This window comes from Heptranchias perlo, chromosome 5 (assembly GCF_035084215.1).
Source record: "Heptranchias perlo isolate sHepPer1 chromosome 5, sHepPer1.hap1, whole genome shotgun sequence".
Lineage (NCBI taxonomy): Eukaryota > Metazoa > Chordata > Chondrichthyes > Hexanchiformes > Hexanchidae > Heptranchias > Heptranchias perlo.
In genome coordinates, this window is record NC_090329.1 from 93,372,577 (window position 1) to 93,384,875 (window position 12,299).

Genomic DNA, 12,299 nt, shown 5'->3' on the forward strand with positions numbered 1-12,299 from the left:
CACCGGCATCTCCACATCATACTTAAGATCAGTAGGAGACTATAAGTGTCCCTATACAATTATTTTACAAATTATGTCTAAAGGTATTCAATTGTTAAAGTTGTTCCCTCGGTGGCTTAGCTAATTATGACAGCAAGCAGGTGAGTTGTAAAGATCAGGAAAGTCCCAAGTTCAATCCTGATTAATTCTGAGTGACCCGATCTCGGTCAACATAGTAGTAGGAGGTCAGGGTTAGGGAGTGGAAAACTGGCTTAGCAGTAATGTCCTCATGATTGAATAACCTGTTGACATTCTCTGTCTAAGCTTAGACGGTTACTTGGTTGAGTCAGCGCCTACAAAACTGGGTGCCAGAAGACAATCAATATCTTCGGAAGATCAGGAGAATTGGGGGAAATGGTCTTAGTTTGGAATCAAATAACCAAGGATTTTCTGACGGTGCCCTTCAGGAATTCAGCCAAACACAGAAAGGGTGGGAGCTTTCATAAATAGGTCGTGCAAATATTGACGTTTCTGGTCGAGTTACAAATCGCTGTGACAAACGTATTTGTATATTTCCATTAAAAATGACATGCAATATTACCCAAATCATTTCCTATCTGCACCTCTGCAAGAATAAAAAAAATGCAATATAGAAACAAATTTGAAGAATGACGTGAATGTTTGAAAATCCCACGCAGTGCATGTTTAACAGCCGAGTATTCGCACAGCTCCGGCTGCACTGTCCTTTCCCCACGCCTCCTTCCCTTGCTCTACTGCAGTCGGCCATCGGGTTGGATGGTTGTCCTATTTTGGTAATCGGACGGCCCCTAAACCGAGACTTGGGACTGACTCGCTGGTGTTTAGCGAGCTGGGGGGGATACACATACACACAGTGTTAAACGGACGAAGTGCTGTATGTAATAATACACCGAGACACTGTTCGGGGGGGAATCTAGCGCCGTGTCACGAGTTTGAAGTTTGATTTTTTTTTTGGAGGGGGGGAAAAAAAATTAAGGTAATTTCTTTGCATTCCCGGAAACAGCAGAAGATGCAGATGTGGGACCGAGGAGCGATCATTTGAAGTCTCCCAAGTGGGTGAGACGAAGCCCGGCTGGTGCACTGTAGCGAGACGAGTGTTGCAGCGACTGCAGCAGCAGCTGAACATGAGCCTGGACGGGGAGGCGGCAGAAGCCGCAGCGAAAGCAGCCGTTCAAGGCGGCGATGGCGGATTCACCATCCCGGTACCGCTCCTCTCCCCGGCCAACACCACCACCTCCAGTCCCAGCAGCAGCAGCGTCCCTGCCGGTACCTATTGGCAGGACCACACCGCAGCCGCTTCGGCGCCCGCCTTGGTGCAGGGTCCTCGGGTCAAGAACCGGCCAACCACGGTGGTTTATGTGGTGAACGAGGCGGCTCAGCTGCAGCTGGCCGAGAGCTTGGCTCTGCAGTGTTTGAGGGAGGCGTGCGAGAGTGTCAGCGCCGCCCTGCAGACCGTGCCGTTCGAGAAGCTGGACTTCGGGGAGACCGCCGTCTTAGACTATTTTTACAATGCAGGTAAGGTAAGGTGAGGTGAGGGAAGGACAGACAACGGGGCTGCACCGAACTGTCCACGATTGCAGCTCGGAGCTGTTGTAATACTTGCTATGGACTCGTGTCCCCTGCTGACCTGTCCGGTGTGTTCTCGCTGTTTTGGTGAAATTGAAGGCAAAGTACCAACAAATGTGACTTTTAAAAAAAACTTTATCCAGACTGTAACTGATGCAATATTTTGTGCTCGGATAGACAGCTTCATTTGTAGCTTTATATCGCGTGCAATAAGCAGGAGAGCAAAAATTAAAGCAGCTTCTCATTTGAAAGAGACAAGCAGGGTTGTTGTTGATTCACTTGAAACTTTCGGTGAGTCTGGCTGGGTAGCTCTGCTTTATTGCACAATGCATTACACTCTCATAACTATAACTCGAGTAGTGTTGATTTATAAGGAAGACTAAGATTGAACCAGTGTTTAAACTTGTTGCCAGATGTTGTGTGCGTAGATCTGACTGTTCAGTAATAACGTAGCAAATGAATTAATTGTGATATATTGCACTAAGTTCTGGCGATTGATGAAACCATTACTTAACTATCCGCACAACATTCTGTCAGAAGTAATTTGTTGTAGTGCTGGTGTATGAAGTCACTTTGGAGCCATATCTTTTTTTCTGCCCTTATTCCAGATTTAAAACAAGTGTTAATTTTGGTCTGAGTTCTGTGGAGCTATAGAGGTAGCATAGAACGCATTTATATTAAGATACTGTGAGGTTCAGCTGTATTTGCATGAATGATATTGATCTGTGACGACAGTTGGGTGGTGTTGGGTTTTTAATCAATGACTAGATAGACTGTTGTGCTCCTGTATAATGGTGCCTTTCCAGACATCTGGCTAACTTCAGGTCAGGTTAACAGACATATATTTTTCCTCCCAAGTTTTCACACACACTCTTATTTAAACAAATAGCATCTGCGACAGATATGTTAGTGGTGGTGAAGGGGTGTCAAAATAAGACCTTATGCTGGAGTTGAACATGCTTTAGGAGCTGGAGGATAGTTTTTTTATTATTTGTCAGATGTCAACAACTGAATTTTTTTTTCAATACATATCCAGCTTTTGGGCTTTAGATCTGATTTGTTCAGAAATTGATGCATTATGTAAGTACATGCATTTTGAAGTTGGCAAATGACACTGTTTAGGGTCCAGAACCATTTACTGGACTTTTTTCATTAACAGTTCTCTTTTGATAGTTCTTCAGTTTTTGAGCTGATAGTATTTCTTCTTTCCATCACATTGCCTCCTAATATGAGTGCATTCTTGTGCACATACAACTATCAACATGTTCTTATATCAGATTAACTACACACAGAGCAGCATAAACTATACTTTTAAATGGGTGAGGCACACATGGAGAAGGAAGGAAGAAGCTTGAAGAAAAAGCTTTGTGTGATATGACCACATACTAGCTTTTTCAACTCATTCAGAGAGTGTAATTCAGTTCACTTGTAAACGCATTGTGTTACAGGCTTTCACATCTTACTGCATGTGGATATTTTGCAGAATATTTTTCAATAAAAAATTTCCCTTAATATACAGCACATAACTGTTCAAATAATTTTAAATTAAAAATTGAATGGATTTTGCAGTGACATCCAATTGAGACAAGCTTTTAATCTTGGGAAACATATGTCCACTCTGCATCAGCATTCTTCAGTGTGCAAAACCATTGCCACTTATTGTAATATAAAATATTTTGAGATAAATTCCTTAAACTGAAGGCCTGATTAAGGTGAAAGTGTTGGACTCATAACTTGGATTCATCATCATTCAGTCTCTGCCCAATTTTTCATATTGACTTGGTGTACCAATTATTACTATGTGATGGCTGAAGGCTCTGCCACTAATGGTGGCATGGAAGATGGAGAATGCACTGTGGTCTAGATTCTCGAGCCGAAGGTATGAGCTCCGACATGGAGGTTGCAGAGGTTGGATAGAGCAAGGCCACGGAGAGATCTCATATTTTGGAGGATGGGAGTTGGTGGAAGTTGGCAAGGAGTTGGTGGAAGTTGACAAGGACTTGGATGTTTGGTGAGCAGGAATTTGTAGGTGATGGGATGAAGGCTGTAGCGTTCTGGATGAGCTGGAGTTGGTGTTGGGTAGAGCTCTTGTGACTGGCCAGGAACTTGTTGGAAAAGTCAGACTTGGAGTGACAAAGATGAGGTGACAGTAGAGGTAAGGTAGGAGAAGATGCTGATGATATTTGAGATGGAAATAGGCGATTTTGGTGATTAACTGGATGTGCTGTTTGAAGCAGTTCCATTCATACCCATTAAGCATGATATAAGCTACATAAAATATCCTTAAGATTCACTTTTGCTTTAGCAAGTAGAAATTGACCCGAGAGAGAGTTCCACGTGTCACCACCAGATACATAGTCAAAATCTTATGATTTACTTTCATGTATTATACGCTGAAAATATGGGTGTGTGTTAAGCGATGATTTTTGATGACCTTAGACTGCTCCTCTGAACACTACGTTCAAGATAGAGATAATGTGTATCACCTTTTTGTGGGAAGTCTCCCATGTGGTCAAGGTAAGTGTGCACCATCCTTGGGTGCTCTAGAATAAATTCCATCATGTCCTATTCAAGGATTAAAGCTTTTATTTAAAAAAAATAGAAATGTCATTGCTCACTTTTTCCTATGAACCTGAAAACATTTCTCCACTATTCTAGTTACTGTAATGGAAATACTTTGGACATTTTCCATTGCATCCCTTTGACAGATCAGTCTATTGAATGTCAGACTTGGGATTGGACCAGGCAGGGCTTACTCAGCCGTTCAACCTTCTGAGATAGAAAAAATGGGACAAATAGAAGACTGCAGGGACCAGGCAGTGCTTGCCCCACTGTTGTTGTGCCTCCTGCCAGTTTGGCAATGCAGACAGCGATCAGTATACCCACAGGCATTCCGTGGCTAATGGAGACTGACCTCTCATTTTTCCTTTCCCTTCCTCATCCCCAGTAAGCCAGAAAGAAATGCATTGAGAAGTCAATCATTTTTCTAGGGGAAATATTCAGACTCTTCCACACAATTGGAAGTGACTCATGATCATGTTTCCAAATACAGCTCTTGGTCTAGACATGTTTGTACTCACTTGGGGGTAATATTCTGACTTGACTTTTTATGTGAGTAGTTTTAAACATAGTTATGTTGGGAACTGTTCATGGTATGTTCAGTGGAAGCTAGATCTTCAGTCTGTTGAAAAATAGGTCAAGGCACTGGGCATGCACATTGTCATGGGAATTGCTACCCTATTATCAACCAATAGTGTTAGTAAATAGGTGTAGTTACCTACCAAGGTGCATGTGTCATTATGTAGTTGTGTCATTACACCACAACCTTAGTGTTAATGTTCTTGTCATTTTGTAGGTTATTCCCTCTCGGTTTAAATGTTGATATGTGTTGTACAATAACACATCTGTTTATATTCCGTTTAAGTCTGTTATGGTTCTGGCTTTCTCATGACACTTTCTTTCTATGTTTATGGTAGAAAGGCAGTTTCCACAAGTCTCGCATGAACTGAAATCTATACCCTTATACATGTTGTGAGTGAGTTAGTGTACCCTGGGAACAACAATTATGGCATCTTCACTAGAGACCACACAGGATGCCACTACATTCTCCCATCTACTTTGAAAGGTGGCAAATATCAAACTGTCTGACCACTACAGACAATAACTAGTAATTAGATTTATTTATAAGTAAGATAATACACAGAAACAATAAGACACAACAACAACTTGCATTTAGACACCCCAAAGGAACTTCACAGGAGCTTTTTCATACAAAATTTGACATTGAGCCACATATAGAAGATATTAGGACAGGTGACCAAAAGCTTGGTCACAGATGTAGGTTTTAAGGAGTGTCTTTAAAGTACAGCACGAGACTCACATGATATATAAACTGCTTCAAAATATGAGACTAACTTCCTTGTAGTTCTTTGCAGTGGCTTGTGACTCAGCCTCTGGGCCTTATGTGGGAAACAGCTTTGCATGGAGCTCCTATTTGGAGCTTGTGTGAAGCAGATGACTGGGGACTACAACACTTTCCTTCAATTGTATGGCTGTCTTTGATGTTAAAGGAAATCTATTTACCAATCAGACATTTTATCCACGATGGTCTGGCAATTAAGATGGTCAGCGTTTTTTTTAAACCCAAGTAAGAAAGGATATGAACTGCAGTCTCCTAGCTACATGATGACCGATTTGCTTTTGACAGCATTTGAAATCACATTTTTTCAACTGATTGGCATGAGCTGCAGTTAATGCATAACATACGCAAACTCCTTCAAAGAATTGATAATTTGATTGGCTTGCGTTCAAAGGCTATTGGGACTTTGGCCCACATAACCTGACTATAATCTACTTGGCAACATATACAGTGAGCTTCCCTTGGAAAAACTGCAGGCTGAAGCCACTTTTTAAATCACATTTATTCTATCCATTTAAAGTCATATTAAAAATATATCGACTATAAAATCTCCCATCTCGTCGCTATAGTGCAGACTTAGTGCTGTGTGAATTAGGGTGTAGTTATATGGCCATTTTTGTGTTGATGCAAATTGGTTTGGATACACCTCAACACAGAAGTGCCCATGTAACTAAGCGCACTAAAGCCATGCAGCATGAGACCCCCTCTAGGATGCCAGCTCACAGCTGTATGAGTTTGCACCCAGTGTAGTATGGCTCTAGTCTAAGTGAACCAAAATGCCCTACCTGCACATGTACATTAGTGCATCGTCCCATAAATGCAAGTTGTTGCTGTGCAGCAATTGTCACGATCTTTTTATTTGTCTTGTTTCTTTAAGGTATTTTTTTGTACTAGGACACTAATATTGTTATGGGAGTGGTGGCATGCTAGAAGTGCCTGGGCCAGGGAAAGTCAGGCCTGGCTGAGTCAGCAGCCAGTACTAACTCACCTAACGAGTGATTTCCATTCAGGCTGGTTCTGAATGTTTATGCATGGCATGGTCTATGGAATCGCATCTGATACATCGCTGAAATCTATGGAGCAACTGTCTGGTGTAAGGGTAAACCTGAACTAGCAGATCCCTGTGAAGTGAATTACAAGAATTAAAATGAGGCAATCTCTTGCCACATGTAAGAGGTTACATGATCTTTTTACCATTAATATTGACTTGGGAATGTCTTGTTTGCTCCTTACTAACAAAATGTCTGGGAAACATTTTTAAAATTCAAAAAGATGATTTCACACCTGCTGCAATATATAGCAACTGATACGAATACATCTTTGAGGTCAAACACCAAAATTAAAAGGTCAGTCAATTACAGCAGGATGGTATTGTATTGGTGCAGATACAGCAGCGCTATTGGCCTGTAAGTGAAACTGGCCCCACCTCCTTCTCCTCCCTACCACCCGCACCTCTTAAGAGGTTGCATTTTTGTGGTACTGTCAGCGCAATTCCACTGTGACTGTAATATAACAACTGACAGGTATGCCGATTAAATAAATATTGTATCCATCAAGTCCCATTTACTTTCTGTTGATGCTTAGCTATGAATAGAACATTCCAGTATCATTGAACCATAGAATGGATACAGCACGGAAGGGGGCCATTCTGCCTAACGAGTCCGTGCCGGCTCTCCGCAAGAGCAGTCTAGCTTGTCCCACTCCCCCGCCTTTTCCTCGTAGCCCTGCAAATTTTTTTCCCTTCAAATACTTATCCAGTTCCCTTTTGAAAGCCAGGATTGAATCTGCCTCCACCACCCCCTCAGGCAGTGCATTCCAGATCATAACCACTCTTTTTTTAAAAAAAAGTTTTTCCTCCATGTTGCCTTTGGTTCTTTTGCCAATCACCTTAAATGTACGTCCTCTGGTTCTTGACCCTTCGGCTAATGGGAACAGCTTCTCTCTATCTATTCTGTCTAGATGCTTCATGATTTTGAATACCTCTATCAAGTCTCCTCTCAACCTTCTCTGCTCTAAGGAGAACAACTCCAGCTTCTCCAGTCCATCTACGTAACTGAAGACCCTCATCCCTGGAACCATTCTAGTAAATCTCTTCTGCACCCTCTCTCAGGCCTTCAAATTCTTCCTAAAGTGCAGTGCCCAGAATTGGACACAATACTCCAGTTGTGGCCAAACCAGTGTTTTATAAGGGTTCATCAGAACCTCCTTGCTTTTGTATTCTATGCCTCTATTTATAAAGCCCAAGATCCCGTATGCTTTTTTAACCGCTTTCTCAACCTGTCCTGCCACCTTCAATGATTTGTGCGTATTTACCCCTGATCTCTGTTCCTGCACCTCTTTTAGAATTGTACCCTTTAGTTCACATTGTCTCTCCTCGTTCTTCGTACCAAAATGTATCACTTTACACTTTTCTGTGTTAAATTTCATCTGCCACATATCCGCCCATGCCACCAGCCTGTCTATATCCTCTTGAAGTCTATCACTATGCTCCTCACTGTTTATTACCCTTCCAAGTTTTGTGTCATCTGCAAATTTTGAAGTTGTGCCCTGTACACCCAAGTCCAAGTCGTTAATATATATCAAGAAAAGCAGTGGTCCTAGTACTGACCCCTGAGGAACACCACTGTACACCTCCCTTCTGTCCAAAAAAAAATGTTCACCACTACTCACTCTTTCCTGTCACTGAGCCAATTCTGTATCCATGTTGCTACTGCCCCCTTTATTCCATGGGCCGCAATCTTGGTGGCAAGCCTACAATGCGGTACTTTATCAAACGCCTTTTGAAAGTCCATATACACACATCAACTGCATTGCCCTCATCTACCCTCTCTGTTACCTCATCAAAAAAACTCTATCAGGTTAGTTAAACACGATTTGCCTTGAACAAATCCGTGCTGGCTTTCCCTAATCAATCCACACTCATTCAAGTGACTGTTAATTCTGTCCCAGATTATTGTTTCTAAAAGTTTCCCCACCACTGAAGTTAAACTGACAGGCCTATAGTTGCTGGGTTTATCCTTGCACCCTTTTTTGATCAAGGGTGTAACATTTGCAATTCTCCAGTCCTCTGGCACCACCCCCGTATCTAAGGATGTTTGGAAGATTATGGCCAGTACCTCCGCAATTTCCACCTTTATTTCCCTCAGCAACCTAGGATGCATCCCATCTGGACCGTGTTACTTATCTACTTTAAGTACAGCTAGCCTTTCTAGTAACTCTTCTTTATCAATTTTTAGCCCAATCCAGTGTCTCAACTACATTTTCCTTTACTGAGACGCTGGCAGCATCTTCTTCCTTGGTAAAGACAGATGCATAGTACTTATTTAGTAACTTGGCCATGCCCTCAAAAAAAGCAGTGGTCCTAGTACCGACCCCTGGGGAACACCACTGTACACCTCCCTCTGGTCCGAAAAACAACTGTTCCCCACTACACTCCGTTTCCTGTTATGCAGCCAATTCCGTATCCATGCTGCCACTGCCCCTTTTATTCCACGGGCTTCAACTTTGATAACAAGCCCATCATGCGGCACTTTATCAAACACCTTTTGGAAGTACAAATACACCATATCAACCACATTATTGCCCTCATCTATCCTTTCTGTTACCTCATCAAAAAACTCTATCAAGTTAGTTAAACACGATTTGCCTGTAACAAATCCATGCTGGCTTTCCTTAATTAATTCACACTTGTCCAAGTGACTTGTTAATTTTGCCCCGGATTATCGTTTCTAAAAGTTTCTCCAGTACCGAGGTTAAACTGACTGGCCTGTAGTTGCTGGGTTTATCTTAACACCCTTGTTCAGAAAAAGGGTGTTAACATTTGCAATTCTCCAGTCCTCTGGCACCACCCTCGTATCTAAGGATGTTTGGAACATTACGGCCAGTGCCTCCGTAATTCCCACCCTTACTTCCCTCAGCAACCTAGTATGCATCCCATCTGGACCGGGTGACTTATCTACTTTAAGTACAGCTTGCCTTTCTATTACCTCTTTTATCATTTTTAGTTCATTCAGTATCTCAACTACCATCTCTTTTACTGTGACTTTGGCAGCATCTTCTTCCTTGGTAAAGGCAGATGCAAAGTACTCATTTAATACCTCTGCATTCACGCATAGATCTCCTTTTTGGTCCCACCCCTCCTCTGACTACCCGTTCATTGTTTACATGCCTATAGAAGACTTTTGGATTCCCTTTTATGTTAGCTGCCAGTCTATTCTCATACTCTTTGCCCCTCTTATTTCCTTTTTCACTTCCCCTCTGAACTTTCTATATTCAGCCTGGTTCTCACAGATATCAACCTTTTTTCTGCTTCATCTTACTCTCTGTCTTTTGTCATCCCGGGAGCTCTGGCTTTAGTTGCCCTACCTTTCTCCCTCATGAGAATGTACCTAGTCTACCCGAACCATCTCCTCATTAAAGGCCGCCCATTGTTCAATTGCAGTTTTGCCTGCCAATCTTTGATTCCAATTTACCTGAGCCAGATCTGTTCTCATCCTAAATTGGCCCTCCTCCAATTGAGTATTTTTACTCCAGATTGCTCCTTGTTCTTTTTCATAATCTAAATCTTGTGATACTATGCTCGCCGTTCCCTAAATGTTCTCCCACTGACTCTTGCTCCACTTGGCCCACCTCATTCCCCAGAACCAGATCCAGCAATGCCTCCTTCCTCGTTGGGCTGGAAACGTACTGGTCAAGAAAGTTCTCCTGAACACACTTCAAAAATACCTCCCTCTCTTTGCCCTGTACACTATTACTTTCCCAGTCTATATTAGGATAGTTGAAGTCCCTCATTATCACTACTCTATGGCTCTTGCACACCTCTGTAACTTCCCTGCAAATTTGCTCCTATATATCCTTCCCACTAGTGGTGGCCTGAATAATACCCCCAGTAGTGTAACGGCACCTCTATTGTTTCTTAATTCTAACCAAATAGATTCTGTCCTTGACCCCTCCAGAACATCCTCTCTTTCCAGCACTGCAATATTCTCCTTACTCAATACTACTGCCCCCTCCTTTCTTTCATTCCCTATCTTTCCTAAACACCTTGTATCCAGGAATATTTAGTACCCAATCCTGTCCTTTTTTGAGCCAGTTCATCGTTATTGCCGCAGCATCATATTCCCATGTGGCGAATTGCACCTGCAGCTCACCAAACTTGTTTACTATGCTTCATGCGTTTACAAACATGCATTGTAAACCTATCTTAAACCTTGTATTCTCTCTTAGAATGATCCCACCTAATATTGTACGACTTCTTAATCGAATGCGATCTGTCTCTCCCAATCCTTTGTGCACCTTGTTTCTCCTTTCCAATGTTACATCCTGGTGCCCACCCCCTTGCCAATTTAGTTTAAACCCTCCCCCACAGCACCAGCGACCCTCCCAGCAAAGATATTGGTCCCAGCTCTGTTGAGGTGCAACCTGTCTGGCCTGTACAGGTCCCACTGTAAGGTATAGAAACCTACACCACTTACTCCAGATCCGGTCCCAATGCACCAGGAATCTAAAGCCCTCCATCCTGCACCATCTCTCCAGCCACACATTCATCTGCTCTTTCCTCCTATTTCTATGCTCACTAGTGCGTGGCACCGGGAGTAATCAGGAGATTACCACCTTTTTGAGGTATCCTAAATGTAATTTATATTTTTTTTTTAAAAAAGCAACCTGAAAAGTATGTTTGTGTGGTGATAGAATGTGGTTTTCTGTCAATAGATTGAAAACAGTTGTTTTCTATTTAAGGTTTAGTGGGTGGGGAGAGGTCTGGTGACATTTGGTGATGGCTGTTCCGTGGGCTGAGCAGTGTAACCCTCGGTGTGACTTTTAAGTAGTTAACACCAGTATTGTGCTTTAAAAAAGTTATTTGGCATTTATGTAATTGAGTAATAATTCTACTAAAAATAAGAACTAAAAGTTACCAATTGCAAAAAGTACACGAAACTGGATAGATTAGGAAGGGAAAGAGACCCAAGAGTTTTGATGTCACCTCGCTCTTCGGGGGTTTGTTCTTGTTTCCTGTCCCTTTCTCTCTTTTGTCACGCTGTATTGATTTCTCTTTCCAGCTCTATTCCTTAATTTTGGTGTTGCTTATTTTCTCCATTCCTATCCATTTAGTCCCTTCTGATTTGTCTTATGCATGCCTCACTATTGTCCGCCATCATATTAATGTTTCTTGCGGTATGAAAGTGAAACTGGTGAATTTGATCTTTGAAATAATCATAATGGATTTGGGTCGTGAAAGCAAAAATAAATAATTTACAATCAACAGCACCAGTTATGGTCAGTAATGCAATATAAACAACATGCAGTGGCAGCTCTCTAATGTTAATAACAAAAACTATGGAAATGTAAGTGATCTGATAAATCATGCTGGCTGATTACCTTGCTTTTACTCCACTTTCCGGTTCTGGTCTCCAGATTTTAACCTCAAGATTGTTCCTATGTCTCCTGTGGGAGTTCTAATGCTTCCTCCTTCAGTAAATAGTTACTGTATTACCTTAGCTCAAATCTTATGAAAAAGGACTGTTCTTGATTTATAAATTGCATATTCATAATTTTGTAAGTTCCACAAAGCTGTACCTAAAAGGAATGTTGACTGTTCCCAGTTCATTTAAGCAATGGTGTATTCAAATCTGCTAAAACAACTAAATGTGGATTTCTGAGTAACTTAATTCATATTATGTTAGCTGTATGCATTGACACTCCTTTTCAACAACTCATAATTTTATAAATAAAAATAACTGGATTGCAATATTTGAAACCAGATCTTGTATTCTTCCCCATATTTCCAACATTGATT

General features: G+C 41.7%; 1 protein-coding gene across 1 annotated transcript in view; it reads left to right on the forward strand.

The window, feature by feature from the left end:
- Nucleotides 1-796: 796 nt before the first annotated feature.
- Nucleotides 797-12,299, forward strand: part of map3k5 (mitogen-activated protein kinase kinase kinase 5) — a 180,746-nt gene continuing 169,243 nt past the window's right edge. The window contains exon 1 of the mRNA XM_067984803.1: nucleotides 797-1,533. Coding sequence (XP_067840904.1) covers nucleotides 1,143-1,533 — 391 coding nt within the window. The 5' untranslated portion in view covers nucleotides 797-1,142. The remainder of the gene's footprint in view (nucleotides 1,534-12,299) is intronic.